The sequence below is a fragment of the Budorcas taxicolor genome, chromosome 22 (assembly GCF_023091745.1).
Source record: "Budorcas taxicolor isolate Tak-1 chromosome 22, Takin1.1, whole genome shotgun sequence".
Taxonomy (NCBI): Eukaryota; Metazoa; Chordata; class Mammalia; order Artiodactyla; family Bovidae; genus Budorcas; species Budorcas taxicolor.
This window is the reverse complement of record NC_068931.1, coordinates 49,348,773-49,374,428: the sequence shown is the minus strand read 5'-3', so window position 1 is coordinate 49,374,428 and position 25,656 is coordinate 49,348,773. Positions and strand designations below refer to the sequence as shown.

The following is a 25,656-nucleotide window of genomic DNA, read 5'->3' as shown; positions in this document are numbered from 1 at the left end:
ATTTCACAGATTTTCCTGAAGTATTTGAATATGAATCTAGAGAATATTCTCGGCTCTGTTACATTTGCTTTGTGCACATCCAGCATTACCCATAAGTGTTAAGAAACTTTTTCATTTTTTAACATTTTTATGTTAGTTAATACTTAATCTGGAATGAATACTTAGTAGTCTTGTTTTCAATAATTATCCCATTTAAAGCTTCAGAAATAATTAGGTATTTTCCTAAATTGATATTCAGATCAATATTCTATTTAGAAAGATACCACTAAGAACTACTAGAGTAATGCTTCAGACCTTAGAAAAGATACTACAGAGGGTGATGGGAGGGGGGTTCAGGGTTGGGAACTCATGTACACCTGTGGTGGATTCATGTCAGTGTATGGCAAAACCAATACAGTATTGTAAAGTAAGAAAATAAAATTTAAATAAAGTGAAAAAAAAAAAAGATACTACAAGCCATACTTATATGGAAAAGTACATGGACTCAGAATTGTCTTTATTTTTAACCCGTTGTCTAGCCCAAAGAGGAATTCCTTTTTCATTAGATATAGTAGATATAATATTAGGATCATATACTTATATATATTTGAAACTCTGTTATTTGGCATATACACATTTATGATTGTTACAGCTTCTTGGTAAATTCATCACTATAAAATTTCTCTCTTTATCTCTAGTAATAATCTTATCCTTAAACCTACTTTGTCTAATATTAATATAGCCACTCTACCTTTCTTATGATTATTGTTTGTATTAAACAATATCTCTTTTGAATCATTTTACTGTTCACTTATCTGTATCTTCAAATTTACAAGTTTGGCTCTTATACATAGCATGTTTTGGGGTTTAGTTTTTTTACCTAGTCTGACAGTCTCTTATCATTTAACCAGAGGGTTTAATCCATTTATATTTAATGTAACTTTGTTTTATACTTGAAAATCGCTCACTTAGTTCTGTTAGGATCCATCTTAGAATAATCTTTACTCTTGGTTAGAATACTACTCCTAAAACATCATCTTTCCAAGAATTCAGCTGAGTGTTATCCATTCTGACAGGTTGGAACTTCAGCATACCTCCAGTCTTCTGTGATTTCCAAAATCTCTGTTCGGTTTGTGCCTCCTGAATGGTGGTTTACTGTCATACCTTGTGAGGTCTGTCTTTGCACAGCACAGCATATTATTTAGCCAAACACTGAAGAATTGACACTGAAACAGGTCTTGGACCTCCCTCTTGCAGTTCCCTGCAGTCTAACAATCTACTCTGTAAATTCCAGCTGCCACAGAAGCCCCAGATTCATATCTGTCTTCTCAGTACAGTACTCTTGTGCACTGCTTGGGCTCCAGCTTTCTGAACCACAGTCTTAAAATGTTCCTCTGGCTAGAAACTCACTTTCTAGGTAATGAATCACATGGGCCCCCAAAAGGCTCCCCTAGTGGCTCAGATGGTAAAGAACTACCTGCAATGCAGGAGACCTGGGTTCAATCCGTGTGTCAGTAAGATCCCCTGGATAACAGAATGGCTACCCTCTGCAATATTCTTGCCTACAGAATCCCATAGGCAGAGGAGCCAGGTGGGCTGCAGTCCATTGGATCCTAAAGAGTCAGACACAGCTGAGCGACTAACACAACACTGTGGATCTCTCTTATTTTAGGGATCATAATCCTGTATTCAGATGTTGTTGAGCATCTGAAAGCAGTTATTTCGTATATTTTGTTCAGTTTTTAGTTGTTTACACAGGCAAGTTATCCAGTACCAGTTAATCCATCATGGCCAGAAGCAAAATCTTATAATACAATATTGAAAGTCAGTCTTTTTGAGAAATAAGAATATAAAGCCATAATATAGAATCATGGACTCTATATTATGCTAGAGAAATAATCTGATACACTTATTTGAAAGATGAGAAGACTGAGATACAGCAAGCTCAAGTGATTTGTAACAGAGTATACACTCTGAGTTACTCCTAAAGTCAGTTCATGTCCCAGGTTTTCTAAATTTCTGTCCACTGTTCTTTCCATGATAGTAATCTTCTGAAAGTTTCTCTTGTACTTGAAATACAGTCTTAAACTGGCAAACTTTTATTTTTTAGAGCCCTTAGAATTTAAGCATTCTTTTCACTTTATCATTTATTATATCAATAGTATTGTTAATCTTGCTATTCACACAGGCATGAAAAAATAATCATTTACAAGTATATTTTGAAATAATTGACATTCTGTGTAATTATATAATTCCATATAAAACCTATGAAAGGAGACACTTAGTTCTTTTAATATAATTGGACTTTTGTTTGTTTTTTCAGCTTGTTTTCCTTGCTGTCAAAAAAACACAACAAAGTTCTGGAACAAGCCACACAGTCCTTGAGAGGTTCATTGAGTTCCAATGATGTTCCTCTACCAGATTATGTAAGTAGTTACCTTACTTGTCAATAAAAAATTGTTCCTTTCGTTGCTAAATTAAAAAATAACAATTTCCCCTCTTCCTGAGTTCTGACTGTTCTTGGCCACTGAGAAACCTGTAATAGAAAATAAAGAAGAAACATTTGAAATCAAGGGAAAAAGTTTTTTCAAAGGTTATTAACACGTGGTTGAAGAAAGTCAAACCTAAATCAATGATTGTTAATAATTAGAAAACTTATTACCTTAGTCAGGAAGGCAACCCAAACTAACTACAGAGAAACGAAAGGAGGAATTTTATAAGAAGTATGCAAAGGTTTCTCACTAAACTCAAGGGGAAGATATAGACCTGGATTTCAGAGAACAAGAACTTAAAATTGAAAAGCCATTGGATTCTTCAAAATAGCCTGTCTTTCTGGACATTTAGTTTTGTTATCTGCTTCTTTTTGCTTCAGATTTATTCTGCTGCTGCATCCCATAGGCCCCTTTTCTATAGTTGCTGTCTGAAATAGCAGCCTTCACCCCTCCTCCCACCCACTACCCTCCCAACCCTTAACGTGTTTTAATGCGAGTCATGCCTTTTGCTGACTGTTCAGAGTCCTCTAATTCTCATGTCCTGGGAGAGAGACTCTTACTGGCTCTGCTGGTGGTCTCGTTCAGGGTGTCTGCCCTGGTCTCATAGTCATGGTCAGCAGAGAACAGCAGTAACATGTGGCATTTGTTCCCCCTTCTTTAAAGATGAAGAGGTTATTACCACCTGACCTCAGAGGCTGATAACAGAATAGAATAGACACAGCCCAGGGAAGAGCAATGTGGAATAAGAGGGGAACCCGTTGTGTGGGTTCCTTTAGGACAGCGACATTGTCCGTGACACTTCTCATATTGTGGAGCATGCTTAGATGAGGATACGAAAAACTTTCATGTCACAAGTCACAGAGATAGTTCATCCAGTTCTAATAAGAACCTCCCTATTTGTTTATCTGGGGACAACTTAAAGTCGATATTCAGAAACTTGAGCAGAGAATTTTTGTATTCTGAGTTTGAAGTGGTGATGTGTACCAGACAGCCAGAGAGTTGTTTTGCTTGTTTCCTGCTGTGGTTTGTTTCATTTCTAAATGGTTGTGCTGATACGAGACTGTGGGAACAGCACCCAGTCCGGATATCAGACACTGATAAACAGAGATAGCTATGTGCAGCCACAACCTGACTGGCGCTGTTTTTCTTCTCTTATATTTATTTATTTAGTGTGTGTGTGAGAAAGATGTTATGATCTGTCATCCCATTAAGGTATTAAGTTTGAAATTCCAAAGTACTTCTCTCTTACCAAAAAAAAAAACTATCTTTTAAAATTTTCCTGCCAGCTAAATATTCTCGTCTTTTTGAAAAAATGAGCATTATGGCTGATTTAATTCTTTCCTTGTCATAACTTGTTCTAAGAAAAGTAATTCTTTATACTTGCTCCTTGGAATCCACATTTGGGGCCAGAGTGGCAATAGGGTTATGTTTATTAAGAATATGAATTTTGTTCACCTGTAAATGTTTTGTCATTTTATACACGTATAATTTGATTTATATAGTATTCCTGTTGTTTCATTCCACACAAAATGTGTTGAATGTGTATGCTGAGGTTGCCTTAGTAGTATTCTCCTTTAATCAGAGGCCTGAAAATTGATATTTTCTTTGAGAAAATGGGTCATATTTAATAGCATTTGCCAGTTATGGAGGTAATTATGCAGCGAAAGCACAAGCTGAACTCGTAATGGATATATGAAGTCTGCTATTGAACTGTACAGTTTTGAGAGTCCTTGTTTTCCTCTAGCATGAAATTTTCATGAAGTGTTAATAAAAAGGAACTTCTTGAAGCATCTGCTTTCTAGAAATACAAGGAAAATTCCATATGAAGCTGTCATTGACAGTCTTATTTTAACATTTATATGTATGAGACTTTGCAAATCACAGTGTTTTTCAAATAGGTTTATGAACTTGAATTTTCTGCCTTTCCCTAGAGCTAAGTGAAGAGGGTGGGTAACACTGATTCAGTCGTAGTATCGATGATTGTGAATCACTCACCCTGCCACTAGGCTGAAAGATGACTAAAGAAAACAGTAGCAACCTCAAAAGTAAGTGCTTTGGTAGTTCTTCTTGGTGACAACTCATGTTTTATTGGTCATTCTTATTTCTAAAAACACTATGTATGAGAGCGTGAACTTTTGAAACCATGTTCTCATTATCGTTCTCTTTTAACTTGGCCATTAATTGGACGAATAAAGTATGTTCCCTTTTTCTTCCCAAGAAATTTCACTTGTTAAGTGTCTTTTCCAACAACCACATAAAATTCTGTGTCCTCACCGAATGCATTAGAACATTTGTTTGTAAAAGACGGAAAAGGAAAATGAAAGGGCCTTAATGCAGCAGTGAATTCCCAGATGTATACTTTCTACACCAGGACTGAGAGAACTATATTAGCAGAGAGTTTGAATACGTGCATAAAAATAAGGATTTGTTTTTCTTCTCACTGTAGTACATAGAGTACTTTCAGACTACCTAGAGATTTCTGAGTTTATTAAGAAAAGTTTATTGTCATTATACTGTATAATTCACCAGTCAATTGAGTAACAGCATAGAAAACAAATAGCATGTTATGAAAACATTAATATTAGTACTTTAGTACAACCATTTTGTCTGAACCTCTCAGGGGAAACCTGAAACCTTCAGCCAGCTTCTAGATAATGAGGAAATGCCCTGACTGCTTAAGGGAAAATAAAACAAAAATTGCAGTTGAGCTCTCCATTGGGAGAGAGAATGCTCACTACAGTGATAGCTGGTCAGAGAGTGATTAAGGCATCTAGGAAGGCTAGTGAAGTTCAGTTGACTTGGCTGAGTTTTGGTGTCTTTATATCAGTTTCATAAAATTTAATTCAGCAACTAAAAAGACATGAGAGAATTATTAGAGAAGAATCTTTCAACACTATTTTCATAAGAATTAACCCCTAGGGACTTCTCTGGCAGTCCAGTGGTTAAGACTCTGCACTAACACTGCTGGGGGTACAGGTTCCATCCCCAGTCAGGGAACTAAGATCCAACTTGCTTCAAGGCTCAGCCAAAAAAGAAAAAAAGAATAAACCTCTAAAATAACTTTGGTCATATAAAACACAACCTGAATATAGGCGGTGAAACAAAAATAGTAAATGCATTGTAGCTGCTTTTGAAATGTAACTGTGGCTTTTAACTAAGACTGTTGTCACAATTACATGTAAACGTCGTTTCCCTAATTTCTAGTGATTATCTCGGCAACTAGTTGAGATGACTAGTTTATCCTAGGTGGAATCTTAAGGAACCAAATTGTATTGCTGTGTGATCATCAAAGAACTTTTTAACCTTTTCATAGGATCCACTTTCCGATCTCATTCCAATCATAAATGCAAAGGCACAAGCCAAAAAGACCCTGGCCAAAAATAGTAAGGAGCCAGGTCAGAAAAATCCCCAGATGTAGAAATAGTAACTAAGGGTTTATCATCAACTTGCTAAGCAAGTACAATCATCCCCCTCTTAGCTCCAGTTTTGCTTTCTGAGGTTTCATTTACCCACAGTCAACTGCAGTCCAAAAATATTAAATGGAGAATTCCAGAAATAAGCAGTTGATAGTTTTACATTTCACACCATTCTGAGAAGCATGATGACATCTCTTAATGTCCAGCTCCATCCTGCCTGGGACATGAATCATCCCTTTGTCCAGCATATCCCGACCATTAGTCACATAGTAGCCATCCAGATTATCAGCTGCCTGTTGCAGGAGAGCAGTGCTTGTGTTTAAATAACCATTCTTTTGCTTAATGACCCTAAAGCACAAGAGTAGTGATGCTAGCAATTTGGATATTCTCTTCTAGTACCTAATTCATGAATCAAACTTTATCATAAGCTGCACGTATAGGAAGAAACGTAGTATACGTTGTCTCTCATTGTCTGAGGGGGATTGGTTTTAAGAGCACTCACATATACCAAGATCCAAGATGCTCATGTCCCTTATATAAAGTGGTATAGTACAGTCAGCCCTCCATATCCTCAGATTTACTCAACCGTGGATAGAAATTTCTATCCAAGGCTGGTTAAATCCACAGAAGTAAAACCTGAAACTATGGAGAGCAGACTGTATTTATTGGAAAAAATCCACGATCCAATGCAGGATGGCCAGTGACTGCTGATGGTTCAGGGTTTCTTTCCGGGATGATAAAAATGTTTGAAAATTAGATTATGGTGATGGTCGCACAATTCTGAATGTACTAACAACTGTTAAATTGTACATTTAAATTAACAAAGTACATGCTTGTGAAGGCTTCCCAGGTGGCTCAGTGGTAAAGAATCTGCCTGCCGATACAGGAGATGCAGGTTCGATCCCTAGGTCGGGAAGATCCCCCAGAGGAGGAAATGGCAACCCACTCCAGTATTCTTGCCTAGGAAATCCCATGGACAGAGGAGCCTGGCAAGCTGCCCTCCATGGAGTTACAGAGAGGTGGCCACGACTGAGCGCCTGTGCACTCATATGCGCATGTGGTTGTGGATGTTATCTCAGTGAAGCCGTTTAAAAAAGTAGTGTTTGGAGCACTATGGGAAGAAAAGAACTGCTTGTTGAGTGTAATAACATATAGATAACAGCTTGGCTGACACTGTGGCATGAGAGTGAATTTAGAAAAATTAACTTTATACTCTGAAAAAGTTAATATTTTCAAAACGGGAAAATATGTTTCTTGAGCATGACTTGACTTTAGAAATTGCTAAAGTCAACTAGATAATGCAATTACACAAGTGTGTTCAGTCACTCAAGTGTCTTTGCAACCCCATGGACTGTAGCCTGCCAGGTTCCTCTGTTCATGGAATTTTCCAGTTAAGAATATTGCGGTGGGTTGCCATTTCCTCCTCCAGAGAATCTTCCTGACCCAGGGATGGAAACTGCATCTCTTATGTCTCCTGCATTAGCAGGTGGATTCTTTACTGTTAGTGCCACCTGGGAAGCCATATTTTTCGGCTTGGTTTAACAGCAAAAGTATGGAAATAAGGGGAAAAAAAATCTATCTTTAAGGAACTGATTAAAGTTTAAGTTTATCCAATGCAGTATTCTTCAGACATTTTTAAAAACAAATTCAGTCCATATAGATTTATATGAAAAGATATCCATAACACTTTATTTGGTAGAAAAAAACAGAAAACCATACTTTATAGTATATAGGTTATATGTACATGTATGATTGAAAGTATGCATTTAATTTTTCTGGAATAATGCCTAAGAAAATATTAAGTAATGGTTACCTATGGGGAGTTAGACTGAAAAGAAGGAAAAATAGAACTTATTACCTTATACTTTTCTTTTTAAAGATCTTTACGTTTTTGTCATGTTTATGACTTATTTGCCCCTCCCTTCTCTCCTTTTTCCCTCCCTCAGTCCTTTCTTTCTTTATTATTTCATATAATTTTAGACTTACAAAGGATTTTATTTTATTTTTTTTAATTGGAGGCTAATTACTTTATAATATTGTGGTTTTTGCCATACATTCACATGAATCGGCCATGGGTGTATATGTGTTCCCCATTTCCATATAGCCTTCACCAGCTTTCCCCTTTGTAAATATCTCACATAACCATAGAACATTTTTGAAAACTAAGAAATTAACCTTGGTACAATGCTGTTAACTAAAACACATACCTCATTTGAGTTTTACCAGTTTTAATACTATTGCCCTTATTCTTTTCTGTTATCTAGTCCAGGATCCTGCATTGCATTTTGTTGTCATGTTTCCTTAGTCTTTCCATGGATATCATGACCTTTGACACTTTCAGTTCAGTTCAGTCTCTCAGTCGTGTCCGACTCTTTGCAACCCCATGAATTGCAGCATGCCAGGCCTCCCTGTCCATCACCAACTCCCGGAGTTCACTCAAACTCAGGTCCATCGAGTCCGTGATGCCATCCAGCCGTCTCATCCTCTGTCATCCCCTTTTCCTCCTGCCCCCAATCCCTCCCAGCATCAGAGTCTTTTCCAGTGAGTCAACTCTTCGCATGAAGTGGCCAGAGTACTGGAGTTTCAGCTTTAGCATCATTCCTTCCAAAGAACACCCAGGACTGATCTCTTTTAGAATGGACTGGTTGGATCTTCCTGCAGTCCAAGGGACTCTCAAGAGTCTTCTCCAACACCACAGTTCAAAAGCATCAATTTTTGGCACTCAGCTTTCTTCACAGTCCAACTCTCATATCTATACATGACTACTGGACAAACCATAGCCTTGACTAAACGGACCCTTGTTGGCAAAGTAATGTCTCTGCTTTTGAATATGCTATCTAGGTTGGTCATAACTTTCCTTCCAAGGAGTAAGCGTCTCTCAATTTCATGGCTGCAGTCACCATCTGCAGTGATTTTGGAGCCCCAAAAAATAAAGTCTGACACTGTTTCTACTGTTTCCCCATCTATTTGCCATGAAGTGATGAGACCAGATGCCATGATCTTCATTTTCTGAATGTTGAGTTTTAAGCCAACTTTTTCACTCTCTTCTTTCACTTTCATCAAGAGGCTTTTGAGTTTCTCTTCACTTTCTAGCAGAAGGGTGGTGTCATACACTTTAGAAGAGTACTAATCATTTATTTTGCAGACTGTCCCTCAGTTTGGGTTTGTCTGGCATTTTCTCATGATTAGATTGATGTTATGCATTATTGGAAAGGATACCTCAGAAGTGATGTGCCCTTCTCAGAGCATCATTCCAGAGAATACATGGGGTTGGTCTATATTCATGGTGATGTTTGGGTTTCCCAGGTGGCCCTAGTGGTAAGGAACTCGCCTGCCAATGCAGGGGATGTAAGAGAGGTGACTTCATTCCCTGGGTTGAAAAGATCCCTTAGAGAAGGAACTGGCAACCTATTGCAGTATTCTTGTCTGGAGAATCCCATGGACAGAGGAGCCTGACAGGCTCCAGTCCGTAGGGTCGCATAGAGTCAGACATGACTGAAGCGACTTAGCACACACGCACTGGTGATGTTTTTACTTGATCACATCACTAGGATGATGTCTGCCAATATTCTTCACTATAAACTTGCTAATGTTCCCTTTGTAATTTCTGTATGCTTTATATAGTAGTTATTGTCACTATACTGGAAATACTTTATTACATATTTCCACTATATTGGAAGAGTATATGGGGAAGATACTTCGAGACAATGCCAGTATCCAGTTTTTTCCTAAACATTTTCCCACAAATCCTAGCATCCATTGATCAGTCTTGTCTGCATCATTATTTTACTGAGTTTGGAATGATTTTCTATTTGTCTCATTCCCTCTACATTTATAAATGGAATTCTGCAAGGAAGAGTTGTCACCTCACCCCAAAGTTCTTGCCTGTGCAGTTATTTATTTCTATCAGTATAAACTCCTGGATACTTATTTTCGTCTTATCACCCAGGACTGTTGTTATTTTGTTACTCAGGTTATTCCAACTTTAGCCATGTCAGGTTTTGTCCGCTACCCTTTGAATATGCATCAACCTTTTTTTTTTTTTGCATCCTTCACGGTGCTCCAACTCATCTCATATTTCCTCTGCTTCAGCCCTAAAATCAATCAGTTCTCCAAGGAGGATCATGAAATTTGAATCAAGATCTGAATCGTTACTTTCATAATGTCAATACCAATGTAAAAAACAAGAATCAAACATTGTGAATAAGGTTACAAATCTTACTACCTTCCCTACAACTGCTCTGAACATAAGTAAATTCCAAGCCCCACACGGATTAAGTCCCAAGAAGTTTCTTCTTTAGAACAATTGATTTTAAAAATCAAATAAATGAGGCCTCTAGCAAATGAGCAAGTTCCACACCCACCCCTGCCACTTTTTCTTCCTAATGAAAAACCAGGATTTTAACATAATCAGACTAATTTTCTTGGTTGTGTTATAATTTGGTTTTGAAGCATTTCTGAACTGGGAGTTTCAGAAATGTTCTGAGAATGCTTCTACAGACAGTTTGAGTAGGAGAAATCCCCTCTTGCTTAAAAGAGAAAAATAAATTCCTTCGCTCTTAAGCAACACCTGAATTGAGATAAAGACTACTGCCCTTTATTCCTGGAGAGGAAATTTGTCCTGTCTCTTCTTATAGAATACGGTAAAATGTCCTTTTTAAGGATTTTTTTAAATTATCATGAAAAGTACTTAAATAACTTTTATGTTCCCTCTCAGTTCAGTTCAGTTCAGTCGCTCAGTCGTGTCTGACTCTTTGCAACCCCATGAATCGCAGCACACCAGGCCTCCCTGTTCATCACCATCTCCCGCAGTTGACTCAGACTCACGTCCATCGAGTCCGTGATGCCATCCAGCCATCTCATCCTCTGTCGTCCCCTTCTCCTCCTGCCCCTAATCCCTCCCAGCATCAGAGTTTTTTCCAATGAGTCAACTCTTCTCATGAGGTGGCCAGAGTACTGGAGTTTCAGCATTAGCATCATTCCTTCCAAAGAAATCCCAGGGTTGATAAACGGATATTTGCATTGAAATCTGGCAATGATTAATTAACTTTCTAAGAGAAGTTTAAAGAATACAGAAAAAATAACCCATGCATATTAAATTCAGTAGCAGTGTGTGATAAATTTGTGAAAACCAGTGAGCACAGTTTCCTTCTTCCCCCTCCCACTGGAGTGAAAATATTCTTACCTGCTGCTGTACGGAGCTAATATAAAAACATCTTTTCCTAAGATTCTTCAAACTTTCTTTGTTAGAAATCATTTTAATTTTCTCTTTGCTCAACTATTTATTGTTTTTCCCTCTGTTTCTCCCTTTCTGCCTGAGTTCATAGTTCCTAATAGGAAGAAAAGAAGTCTACTATTTGGAATTTTCTTTGATATATCCTTGATTTACATGGCAAATAGAAAGCAGCTGTCTATTTAAGCATCTAATTCTTGAAACCATCGTCCCCTCAAGCGTCATCTGGAAATAATGTAGCCTGTAAAACAAAGCTAAGAAGAAAAGGCAATGTTTGTTTTATGTGGGATGAATGATTTCTGTTGGGGTCCTTTAATTCAGCTATTATGAGGGTTATTAAAAACCAGTATTACAAAAGAGGTTTAAATGAAAAGAATTTTTGAGCTGGTATCTTATTATTACAGTTGATTATAGTCAAAGCTGCAAATATTTTATAAATGGCACTTTATTATAGTTTCTCCAAATAAGACCCCCAAAAACTAGTAATCTTACTCATTGTATGAGTGGAAACTCAACTCTTTCCTTAGTGGATTTAATTTCTGAGAAAAAAAAAATTGTATTGAGAATTTAGCTCTGCTTGTTTTGTTGGAAATTTCATGGCTTTCTGAAAACTTCTTAAGAAATCTTTAGAAGAATATTTGAGTATTACCTTATAAATGCAAAAATGAACATGAAATCATCAGAATTTATCTAAGCTTCAGGTATTATTAGAAGATTCAGTGAACACCAGAGAAAGTTAAGCCTAAATTGTTTCTCAGCTTATTCATAAATTATTTGTGTTTCCAAGATGTGAGTTTGAATATCTCAGTCATGAGAAGTGATATGCTTTGGGAAGCAGAAGACAAGTTAATTTGCGCTTTGACAATTGTTAGATGCTATTCCATGCTTGGAGTGTATTGGTTTTCTTGATTTGCTAACACAACAAAGTAGTTGTTTGGAAAATGGACTTATAAGAACTAAGTTTCAGTCCTCGAAACTGAAGTGACTTATCATGTTTGTTTAATAATAAACTGGGCAGGCATGCATGGTTAATTATTTTTATGCATTTGGGTCTAATCTCTCACTTGGAATTGGATAACGAGCTAAAGCTCTGCTAATAATAAAACAAAAGTTATTCTCACTCAAATTTCAATTCACTGACCAGTATGATACATCTTAATAAGAAAGTTAATACTGATTATTAAAAGTTGAGTACATTTTTAGGCTTAGAAAAGAAAGAAAGTGAAGTCGCTCAGTCATGACTGACTCTTTGTGACCCCATGGACTGTAGCCTACCAGGCTTCTCCATCTGTGGAATTTTCCAGGCAAGAGTACTGGAGTGGGTTGCCATTTCCTTTTCCAGGGAATCTTCCTGACCCAGGGATCAAACCCAGGTCTCCCGCGTTGCAGGCAGGTGCTTTACCCTCTGAGTCACCAGGGAAGAAAACAAAACTAAGAAAGTGAAAATGAAAGGAAGAAAGTGAAAGTGATGCTTACATGGATGTCTTTGAATAATGTCATTAACCTTTTCAACTTTTTCTGGAGATTGGGGTCTTCAGGAACAGTATGACATTCTATTCCTAGAGCTTTCAACACCCCTTGAGTTATAGCAGCTTTAAAGACGGAGCCATTGTCATTCTGAACTTTAAAGATCCCACTGACATCATGAGAAGTCAGTACAGTAAGATTTTGTCCATTCATTAACCTCGGGCTTTAGTGAATACTGTTTTTGATGTGAAAATAGGTGAGGGTCATTGAGCTCTTTTTAATGGAACAAACTGTAAATCCTGGAGTGTGGGCTGATGGAAAAACTGCAAGTTGAGCACAAAATGCTGTTAGGCTTAGAACATGACCCTAAAAAAGGTTTGTCATTAATTCAGTCACTAAGTTGATCTGTAAGCATTGTACATTAAAAAAAAAGATATATTTTGGAGCAACACAATAGTATCCTTGTGACCTCATTCAAATTCAAATTTGAGATCATAGAAGATACCAAGTGAGAGATTAGACTCATGCATAAGTCCTAAAGTCCCATACCTGTTGTGAATGCTCCACTTTTGCTATTGTTCAGTCCCTAAGTTGTGTCTGACTCTTTGTGATCCCTTGAACTGCAGCACGCCAGGCTTCCCTGTCCTTCACTGTCTTCCAGAGTTTGTCCAGACTTAATGTCCATTGAGTCGGTGATGCTATCCAATCATCTCATTCTCTGTCACCCTTTCTCCTCCTGTCCTCAATTTTTTCCATCTTCAGGGTTTTTGCCAGCGTGTCAGCTCTTTCTATCAGGTGGCCAGAGTATTGGAGTTTCAGCATCAGTCCTTCCAAAAAATATTCAGGGTTGATTTCCTTCAGGATTGACTGGTATGATCTCCTTGTTGTGAGAGTCTTCTCCAACACCACAATTTGAAAGCGGCAATTCTTCGGCGCCCAGCCTTCTTTATGGTCCAACGCTCACATGCATACATGACTACTGGAAAAACCATAGCTTTGTCAGCAAAGTCCATATATCTCTACTTTTTAGTATGCTATCTAGGTTTGTCATTGCTTTCCTTCCAAGGAGCAAGCATCTTTTAATTTCATGGCTGCAGTCACCATCTACAGTGATTTTGGAGCCCAGGAAAATAAAATCTGTCACTGTTTCCACTTTTTCCCCATCTATTTGCCATGAAATGATGGGACTGGATGTGATAATCTTTGTTTTCTGAATGTTGAATTTTAAGCCTACTTTTTCACCCTCATCAACAGGTTCTATAGTTCCTCTTTGCTTTCTACCATTAGAGTAGTATCCTCATATCTGAGGTTGTTGGTATTTCTCCCGACAGTCTTAATTCCAGCTTGTGATTCATCCAGCCCGGCATTTCACATGATGTACTCTGCATATTTGTTAAATAGCAGGGTGACGATATGCAGCCTCGATATATTCCTTTCCCAATTTGGAACCAGTCCATTTTTCCATGTCCAGTTCTAACTGTTGCTTCTTGATCTGCATACAGGTTTCTCTGCAGACAGATAAGGTAGTCTGATATTCCCACCTCTTTAAGGATTTTCCACAGTTCTTTGTGATCCACACAGTCAAAGGCTTTAGCATAGTCAGGGAAGCTGAAGTAGACATTTTTCTGGAATTCCCTTGTTTTTTCTATGATGCAATGGATGTTGGCAATTTGAAATTTGATCTCCATATAATTAATAATATTATCTTGGTTAACAGTAATACTACTTACAGAAGAGTAGTACATGCATAAAAAAACTCCATATGGTATTTGAAATTCCTTATTCTTTCATCCAAAAAGTAATGAGCAACTGGTATCTTCTCAGCCACTTTTTTCTCTGTTCTGTGAAGACATCAGTGAAAAAAATGTCTGCCATCATGAAGCCTGCATTCTAATGAAGAGAGATGTGTAATGATTGTATGCACAGGCAAACAAATGAACAAGTGAATGAAATGTAAGAAGTTCCCATGGGAAAGTAAAGCAGGGTAAAGGGATTGGGAGCACAGGCCAAAGGAAGGTAGCAGTGTAGTAATGGGTGGTCAGTGGAGGGTTTGCCTCATTGGGAAGGTGATGTTTGAGCACAGCCCAAGGAAGGGCCAGCAGTGAGTCATGTAGAGGCAGTGTGTTCTAGGAAGATGAAACAGTGAATGTAGAGGGCTTGAGACAAGAGCTTCTGTGAGCCTGGCAGGGTTTAGTACCTGGAAAGGGGATTATCGGGACCATATTTAGAATCATCTTGAACAAATGCATATTGATGAGTGATCTAGAAAAGTTTTGGATAGAGTAACAGCCTGAAAATTAGAAGAGTGTGTGTGTGTGCACGCACATGCATGCGTGCACACACACTGAGTCATGTCAAGCTCTTTGGGACCCCATGGACTGTAGTCTGCCAGGCTCCTTTGTCCATGGAATTTTCTAAGCAAGAATACTGGAGTGGGTTCCCATTTCCTTCAGTTAGAAGACCTGTGTTCCGGTTTTTTATCTTTAATTTGCTATGGTCTTAGGCAGTTTATTTTGCCAGTCTGATTCTTGATTTCCTTGCCTTTAAATTGTATCTTAAAGTAGATTTTTTATGTGTGACTTCTTTAACATTGGCATTCTCTGGTTCCATTAGTTCTCTGGAGATACACTGGGTATATAGGAAGAGATGTGCTTTTCTGCAATGCACAGGAATTACAGGGAACTCCACTCTCTTTGTATTCTGTGTGAACCATGTCTCTGGAACATGTCCCTGAAAACCTCAGATACACTGTGCTTGGTGTACCTTGGAGTTACACGACAGTAGTGGGCCTGGGTGTGTGACAAAGCTTGTTAGGAAATATAAAATGATGATGCCGATCCTTTCTTTAATGATTTGAGATAGATATTTGTAGATATCACAGTGATGTACATGTTTATAGATATGATAAATATCAGCTTATGTTTTATAGAATGCTACAGATAAAAGGCTGCTCTGCAAAGACATCATAAAAGGTTTTAGTGGTTTTCATCTGAGTCTTACAGAGTGGAAGGGCTTTTAATTAAGAGTATATATAGTGGTTAGGCATGTAAGTTTTATGAGGAGAATTCCTGGGAATGTGGATCCAGCTGCAAAGTTTTTAGTTTTTTGAAATTTCCCCATGAAAACAACAAATAGAATGCATCGACAAACACAACATTTACAACAAAACCAGGTGACAGTGTAGCCACATGAAACCCCACATACTGGAGGGTGGGTAGAAACTACCTCGAGCTACAAGATCCTTGCAGCATCAGTGAGAGGAGCTGGAAGGATGAGACAGCCAAGGGACCACCTGCGAAGGAGACAGGGATTCACCGGAAAGCTCACAGGCCAGCGCCTGAAACTGGAAGGGGTTTGCACACTGTAACCCAGAGTTCAGTGACAGGGGTCTGCTCTAAGAGCTGAAGGGATTCCAGCCTCTGGGCCCTGTCAGCTCATAAAACTAAATGGCTGAAGCTCTCTTCTAGGACCAAGCCCCACAGTGAGGTGGAGCTACCAGAAATGGAGCCCCCAGAAGAGGTCAGGGATTATAAGCAAAGCAAAAAAAAGAAAAAAGTTCAGATAAATGTAGGGTTGGGAAAGAGCCAGGAGATTCTAGAAGGTGCATGGCCGTGTTCATGGACACTTCACAGAAAGGTGAAGAAAGGCAGAAAAACTTAACTTTATTACAAATGAGCAAAAGAGAAAAGTCACAGTCAAATCCAGTGTAAGGAAAGAAGAGAATAACTCCTGTATCAACAATATGATCATGAGATATACCCACAAAATAGATTAAAACTGTTAAAAAACTTTTCAGAACAACTTTTAAAAAGCTAAGAAAATGATAGAACAGAACAACATAAATCAGGATTATAGAAACTCAAATGGATGAATTTTATTTCTAAATAAAATTAGAAATAAAAATTTTCAGAAGTGTAGACTATCCACAAAGATAAAATATTTAGTAAATAAACAGATAAAATTCCTTAAGAAAAACAGAAAGTGAAAAGGAAGAAAATCTTGAAAGCAAAAAGAAATAAAAAATATTCGCAAGAAAGTGACTAGATAGTGTAGGCAGAAATCCAACATATATAAATTAGGAACCTGCAAAAGAAGAAAGATACTAAAAGCTGTACTTCAAAGAAACTTTCCTAAATTATGAAGGAAAAGATTTGAAACTACACGTTGAAAGAGCATATGTTGTATGCCTTTGAAAACTCAACCCAGGACAACAAATACCAACACAAACTCCAGTGAAATTGCACAGTTACAAACTAGAGAGAAAAAGACTTGAAGGGTACTCAGGCAGAAAGACCAGGTCACTTTTAAGTAAAGAAAATAAAATTGTCAACAGGCTTTTTGGCAGTTTTTTATGCCACAATAAAGTGAAATAACATTTTTAAGACACTCTAGGAAAGCAAATGTGAGGCAAGAATTTTCAGTCAGTTCACTTCAGTCTCTCAGTTGTGTCTGAATCTTTGTGACCCCATGGACTGCAGCACACAAGACTTCCCTATCACCACTCCATCACCAAGGATTTTATATCCCACCAAACTGCCTTCAGGGCTTCCCTCCTAACTCAGTGGTAAAGAATCTGCCTGCCAGTGCCAGAGACACAGAGACACAAGTTCTGTCCCTGGATCGGGAAGGTCCCCTGGAGTAGGAAATGGCAACCCATTCCATTATTCTTGCCTGGAAAATTCAGTGGACAGAGATGAGCCTGGCGGGCTACAGTCCATGGGGTCACAAGAGTCAAACACGACTGAGCGACTGAGTGCACACGCAAACTGACTTGCAAATGTAAGAAACACAATCTTATGAAATATAAGAACTCTGAGAATACTGTTCCCTTCCCCAGGGCTCTACAAGAGTCAGTGAGTCAGTCAGTCAGTTCAGTCGCTCAGTCATGTCCGACTCTGCGACCCCATGAATCACAGCACACCAGGCCTCCCTGTCCATCACCAACTCCCGGAGTTCACTCAGACTCACGTCCATCGAGTCCATGATGCCATCCAGCCATCTCATCCTCTGCCGTCCCCTTCTCCTCCTGCCCCCAATCCCTACCAGCATCAGAGTCTTTTCCAATGAGTCAGCTCTTCTCATGAGGTGGCCAGAGTACTGGAGTTTCAGCTTTAGCATCATTCCTTCCAAAGAAATCCCAGGGCTGATCTCTTCAGAATGGACTGGTTGGATCTCCTTGCAGTCCAAGGGACTCTCAAGAGTCTTCTCCAACACCACAGTGCAAAAGCATCAATTCTTCGGCGCTCAGCCTTCTTCACAGTCCAACTCTCACATCCATACACGACCACTGGAAAAATCATAGAGAGTAGTGCTCATCAAAGGTTTTCTATTGCTGTCTTTGTCATCTGTCTTTGTTTGGGGTGTTTTGTTTACAACCCTTTCCTTTCAAAATGCAAAAATCATTCTTAGTTCAGAGACCACATTAGAACAGGCCACTAATCTCATTTGGCCCATGGTTTGTAGTTTGCCGGTCCCTGTACTAGATAAAGAACTTGAGACAACCACAATGACTGGGAGATACAAATATAAAGACTGGTGAAGAGCATTATGTATATTTGTACTCGTAGAACTAACACGAAACAACATTCATGAAGGAAAGAGTGAAGATAGTATGTCAAGGCTGTATATCTGACCATGCACATTCATCACAACTATTAAAATATGGAGGAGGGAGATGGGGAGAACATGTAAACAGAATAAACTGCCGATGGCCTGATGGTTAACTCGGTTAAAGGATATTATTTCAGATGCTGGGAGAGAAGTGGGAGGAAGAAGATGAAGTAATGAGTTAATTTGATATTGCTTACAGTAGCTAACCAATAGAAAATGACAAAAAATAAGAAACAGATTACATAAAGTTCTTCACATACAGGTAAGCATTAAAACAAAAATACAAATTTCCGAATGCCAAAAAATAAAATATAAAAAAGAAAGCAAATAAAATATACCACATATGAAAGGCTTTCCTGATAACTCAGATGGTACAGGATCCACCTGCAATGCAGGAGACCCAAGTTCATTCCCTGGGTCTAGAAGATCCCCTGGAGAAGGGAATGGCTACCCACTCCAGTATTCTTGCATGAAGAATCCCACAGAGGGCTACAGTCCGTATTGCAGAGTCAGACATGACTAAGTGACTAACACTTAGATAAAAAACCTGGATGAATGTAACATAAAATTATATGTGAGAGCATTGGAACCAAACAAGTTGACCTTCAGTCTAAAACTATTGATAAGAACTGGTTGAATAAATTTTGGCACATTCACATGATAGAGTACTATCCATCTATAAAAATAAATGAAAAATATTGCTATATGAAGTTCTGTATGTTGCCACATAATCATCCTCAGGATAGGTTGGTGATACCCATTTATATCTGAATCTATTTATATTTATTTATCCATTTGGAACTATTTATATTTGAAAAACATGAAAGGACAAACTATAAAAAAAAATTTTTTTTGACAGTTACCTATAAGGAGAGTGAAGGAATAGGATGAAAGTGATTTCTGAAAGATAAAGGTAGACTCTGTAATTCCTATTGCCTTAGGTTTAACTTAAACCTATATAAAGAGTTCCTAAGTTAAGAAAAAGTTCCTTCAGTAGAGCTGGTTTGAATATTACTGATTATACATATAGCATGAGCATAAAACAGTTTGAAAGAGTAGTCTCTAAAATTTAAATAAATTGAAATAAATATATATCCAGTCAGTGGTATAACCAAACATCTTAGTGACTCTTCTTCTCTAGTAGGCTGTACCTTAAAGACACAACTGAAAAAAAATTAAACTGTTTTTACTAATCACAGTTGTGTAACAACCTTGGTATTGTTATTTCAAGACCTCTGCTTGTAACTCAAGATAAAGCAAAGGAGCAATTGTACAATATTCTAATTTTGTTTTCCCCATTGCCTTGGGAACCTGGAAGCAGTGTATGTATATATAAAATAGAAGAGATTGAATAAAAACTCTTTGATCTTAGTTTAAATAGGAAGTCTTTGTATGGACTCAGATTTTTGTTTTTTAATATCTGTAGGTATGTTTAGCCACTCTGTTTCTGTCCTTTGAACTCACAGAAATAGTGACCAGCCTAGTAGCACAGCATTGAACATCACTAGCAACAAGATTTCTGCTAAAAGAAACAAAGGATTCATCCCGCCTTTCATGTAAGATGGTAGCAAAACAATAGATACGAGAAAACACCTCTTTAGGGAAATGTTATAGCTGACCACTGAAAATGGAATGATACTATTAGAATATCACCATTTAAGGAACCTTAAGAAATGAATGGAGCCAAGCAATGAACATGAGTAACTGCTGACTTAGACAAAAAAGAGAACCAGACATAATGTGTCTCCTGATATATAACACACCATCATTCATGAAGTAGTCTTGCTTTAAAAAAAAAAAAGACAAGAAACGCCTAATGTGATCAGGCCTCTAGATTCATCTGCCAGTTTATTGGAAGTATGTAGAACAGAGAAACATGAAATGCCACCATCAAAATCCATATTGCAAGAAACTCTGTAGGACAGATAACCTGATTTAATCAACTAATACATTACAATGAAAAAGAGAGAAACATCCTTTAATAAAGTCAAGTTGTACTATAAAGACTTTATTTGGATCCTCATACTAACATACTCTTATTAAAAACAACAGCAAAAACCATTTTTTTGCCAAATAAAAAAGTTGAAGACTGGATATTTAATAATTTTCAGAGATTACTATTAACTCTTTATATTTGAGGATAGAATTACAGTTTTAAAAGAAAAATCTTTATCTTTTGGAGGTACATATCAGTATATTAATGGCTGAAAGATATATCTGGAGTTTGCTTCAAAATGACACTTGGGAGAAGAAAGTGGCTGAGTATAAAGAAACTAAATTGGCCATAAGTTGAATCATGGTTGAAGTTGGATAATAAGTAAATGGAGGTTCATTATTTTATCCTATCTTTGTATATATTTGAAATTTTCCGATTAAAGAGTTAAAGAGTTTGCAAGCCATGTGAGCGTACTTGTACTTAACACTGCTGACATGGTAGAAAATGGTTAGACGGTAAATTTTATGTTACATGTACTTTACCACAATTTTTTCTTAAGTTAAAGAATATGAGCATACGAATCTGAAAAAACTAAGTTTAGCTTTCATGTGACCTTGACTTTAACCCTGCTGATCTTTGGTTCCCTCATTTGTTAAATAAAAACAATAATACCTTGCCCATGGGATTGTACAAATGAAATGCGATAATGCATAGAAAGTACTTAGCACAATATCTGACATATAACTATAACTTTATAAATATGTGATATAAAATCTTCTTGCCTGGGAAATCCCATGGACAGAGGAGCCTGGCGAGCTACCGGTGTTCATGAGGTAGCAAAAGAGTCGGACACAACTCAGTGACTAAACAACAACATATAAATATGTACTGTGTAAATATCAGTGCCAAGTATTACTACCACTACAGCTTCTGCCACCTACAGTAGAAAAATATGTCCTTCATCCTCCCATCACTAAAAACTAAAGCTTATTATGAAATAAGCTTACTCTGCAAGTTAGATAGACTTGAGTTAACTCTAAGTTTTAGCACTTACTTGATACACTACTTTGGTTAGTTAATATTTAGTGACCTCAGAGGAGTTATTGTAGCTCCCTAAGCTTTGGTTGTCTCATCCACAAAATGAAGATGCTAATACCTACTCTGTAAGTTGGATTGAATATTGGTGATTGTTCTTGACCTAATGCCTTGATCATAGTAGGTTCACAGTAAGTGATGGATATTGTCATAACATGATTGTACTCTTTCATATATGATTATCATTATTCAGGAATGGAAGGAAAGATGGGCTTTTCCATTTATCCTTCCTGGCCAGTATTTATCTGGACATAAGAATAAGCCTAGTGTGCTGCAGTCCGCAGGGTTGCAAAGAGTCAGACACGACTGAGCAACTGAACAACAATAGCAAGAATAATGGATTTCTGATTTAATTATGGACTTAGATTTAAAATGGATTTAATAAAACATTTATTAAAGTTGTATCTATTTCTTTTGAAATTTCAGTATCTTTTCTTTGTTTCAGTGGGTTTTGTTTATTAGTAGAGCCTTATCTTCCTTGTAGCTCAGACTGTAAAGAATCCACTTGCAATGCAGGAGACCTGGGTTTGATCCCTGGGTTGGGAAGATCCCCTGGAGATGGGAATGGCAATCCACTCCAGTATTCTTGCCTGGAGAATCCCATGGATAGAGAAGCCTGGTGGGCTACAGTTCGCGGAGTCTCAAAGCAGTCAGACATGACTAAGCAACTAACACTAACTGACTCAGAGCCTTATCACCTTTCTATTTAGAGGCATGAATGTTCCTCTCAAGAGTGCTCTGGTCGCAGTTTAAAGATAACTGGAATACTGATGCCCATTGTTAACCTTATTTTTTTCTAGTTAAAAAAACCCTACACCAAAAAGGACTTACTAGGTACCAGATGTAAATAGAAAAGCACTCTTTCCCACTTGTGATTCAAGTACAACAAAGATGAGGTCTGCACCTAACAGAAATGCTCCAGAACGGATTCCAGAAATACAGTGTAGGTGACTACTCAGATCTCTTTCTAACTCTGTATTCTGTGAATGTTTTTTGTCTCTATTTATGCTATCCTCACTGCTTTATTTCTTCTCATCAAATAAGACATTTCTCTCATTATAGCATCATCATTACTATTTACAGAGCATTCACAAGAGATAAAGCATTACACAAAGCTTCATGGAACTTGCATGATGCTAGGAGGCCTGGCCATTGTCTTTAAGGAACCTATCAAGTCATTAACATCACAAGGGGCAGCCACAGAGATTTTTTAAATGAATTGCTTGTATTTATATCCTCAATATGTAAATAATAATACATGTCTACTTACTTTCCCAAAAGAACGAGAGAAAGCTTTCAAGTATTATTACATAAGTCATTGATAAATCACATGTCTGAGCTTCTGTTTTGCCATCCAAGAACAAAGACTCTAGAATCAGACATACCTGGGTCTGAATCCTGCTTCCCTCTCTTAGTAGCTGTTTAATAGCAAGGAAATGACTTAATCTTTTGAGTTTTAACTTCCACTTCTGAAAATAATCACAACAGTCCTACTATTACTTGTTCATTTTTAAATATAAATTAAAGGAGGGAATCATCCATTCAAAACATATGATTTTATTAATGTCATATTTTGCCCCAGGTTGAGAAGATCCCCTGGAGAAGGAATGCACCAGTATTCTGGCCTAGAGAATTCCATGAACTGTATAGTCCATGGAGTCACAAAGAGTTGGACACGACTGAGCAACTGTAACTTTCACTTGAGCATATGGTGATGATTGAACAGACATGGACCCTGCCCCCGCCCCACCCCCTCCCACCTCAGGGAGTTAGTGGAGGGAAGAGCCCACTCAATTAGCAAGCAGATGAATACAAAATCATAAATAGAGTAGGCAAAATAACTATAGCATAATGCAGGAGAATCGTGAGAATCTTAATTTAGATTGGGGGATGTGGGTGAGCTCGACTGCTTGTTGCTCTGTGAGAAAGTGATATTTAGCTGAGACCTGATAGATGAGTAACAGTCAGCGGAGAAAGAGTGGGAGTAGTATGTTTACCAGCATACGCAAAGGCACTGAAGCAGGACAGGGCTGTTGATTCAGGAAGCTCTAAGCAGACCAGAATGTCTTGCAGTGTGGATGTGCTGAGTAGGGAAAGTATTAAGTGGGATTAGAAGTATAGGTCAGTATAGTCAGCCTGATGGGCTCCTCCTTTTAAGGAGTTTAGATGCTATCCATAATTTGGAATCAAGCCATTAGGGGGTTTTTTGTTTGTTTTTTGGTGTGTTGTTGTTGTTTGGCAGCACTGGGTCTTTGTTGCAGCCCACAGGTTTTCTCTAGTTGTGGTACGTGGGTGTAATTTCTCCACAGCGTGTGGGATCTTAGTTCCCTGCATCTGGCCTAATGTGCCTTTGAAAAGAATATTGTGGCAAAATGACTTAAAGAGATGAGAGTTAAGACTCAGAGTCCAGTTGAATCAACCCAGTGAGAGATGATAGTGGCTTGGAACTCAGAGAATTCTAGGCTGGAGATGGAAATGCAGAATGAGATACTCAAAATCACAAGGGAGATGAGAGCACTATGAGAGAGAAAGTGGCATGAGAAGGAAAGGACCCCTGGGGGGCTGCCAGCCTTCAGAGGTTGGATAGATGAGGAAGTGTGTGATGTCAGGTAGGCATGTCTTAAAAGGAAGACAGAATGAACCCACTATAGGTTGAAGATTGAGGATGAGATGAGGATTAAAAGATAGCCACTGTATTGGCCAAAACAGAGATGATATCTGGGCATGTAGAAATGGGAATTATTTTGAATAGTATAAACTTACAGGTAGCTAGATTAATCATGAGAAGATTCTTTTAGAGATTAGATTTTTTAAAAGCGAAGTCTAAGAAAGAAAGAGTACGACATTACTTATTCTCCGTCTCCTGGTTAGGACTTCCCTGGTGTCCCAGTGGTTAAGAATCTGCCTGCCAGTGCAGGGGACACAGGTTCGATCCCTGGTCCGGGAAGATTACACATGCCCTGGAGCAGCTCGGTCTGTGCGTTGCAACAAGAGAAACCATACCAACGAGAAACACTTGCACCGCATCTGGAGAGTAGGCCCCACTTGCTACAAGCAGGAGAAGCCCATGTGTGGCAGTGAAGACCCAGACCTTCCTACATACCCTTCCTAGCATACCCGACTTTTATGAAGTTTTTATGTGGATGAATGGTAATAGTTATGCATGCATGCTCAGTCGCTTAGTTGTGTCCAACTTGTGACCCTATGGACTTATAGCCCACCAGGTTCCTCTGTCCATTGAATTTTCCAGGCAAGAAGGCTGGAGTGGGTTGACATTTCCTTCTCCAGGGGATCTTCCCCACCTATGGATAGAACTGCCACCTCCTGTGTCTCTTGGCATTGGCAGGCAGATTCTTTACCACTGCTGCTGCTGCTAAGTCGCTTTAATCGTGTCCGACTCTGTGCGACCCCATAGACAGCAGCCCACCAGGCTCCCCCATCCCAGGGATTCTCCAGGCAAGAACACTGGAGTGGGTTGCTGTTTCCTTCTCCAATGCATGAAAGTGAAGTGTGAAAGTGAAGTTGCTCAGTTGTGTCTGACTCTTAGCGATCCCATGGACTGCAGCCTACCAGGCTCCTCCGCCCATGGGATTTTCCAGGTAAGAATACTGGAGTGGGTTGCCATTGCCTTCTCCGCTTTACCACTGGGCCACCTGGGAAAGCTGATTAAATAGTACAATATACTAAACAACATCTGCTGTCTTGCCTAGCAGATGGTAGTTACATGGCAGATACCTGTGCAAGTTGGTGGGAGAGGTGGAAAGGCAGCAGGAACTGCATGTCCGAAAGGCCCCTTGGTGAAGTGGACCATGGGATGGTCAGGACACAGGGACATCTCGTTTGGCTAGAACATCAAATATAGGAAAGGAATGAATGAAGTGAAGTGAACTACATCAAGCAGGCCTCAGAGATCAAGGCAGGTGAGTTCAAACTTTCCTTAGTACAAGAGGACCTTTAGAGCTCCTTCCAGCTGAGAAGGACCCAAAGACAGAAGGAAAACAAAGATACTTCTAGCTAAGAAAAAAAAAAAAAAATAGCCCTGGAGAACTTCAAGTAGCTATAGGAGATGAAATGGTGAAAAAAATAAAAATAAAAAACCCAGAGAGGTCCAGGGAACACATTTTGAAAACCTACTGAGGTAAAGATTCAGGCATGTTACTTGCCATTCATAGCACCAAGGGCATAAGAAATGGAAAAGCAGAGCAGAGACTAAAAGTTAAGGGTGAACTTTGGAACTGCTGTCTAAAATTTTGAAAAATAGCAAAGGAAGACATTCTTCTAACAGGATACACAAAGTTTTACTAATTAGTACATTAGAAATGATGCCACAGAAATAGAGTTGTTCCTTTTAAAATAGGGTGCTTCCCTGCTGGTCCAGTGGTGAAGACTTTGTCTTGCAACTCAGGGGATACCAGTTCGATCCCTGGT

At 38.4% G+C, this 25,656-nt stretch overlaps 1 protein-coding gene across 1 annotated transcript in view; it reads left to right on the top strand.

The window, feature by feature from the left end:
• DYM (dymeclin) overlaps positions 1-25,656 on the top strand; it is a 390,393-nt gene that overhangs the window by 256,559 nt on the left and 108,178 nt on the right. The window contains exon 14 of the mRNA XM_052660241.1: positions 2,303-2,405. Within this exon, the coding sequence (XP_052516201.1) occupies positions 2,303-2,405 (103 nt within the window). The remainder of the gene's footprint in view (positions 1-2,302; positions 2,406-25,656) is intronic.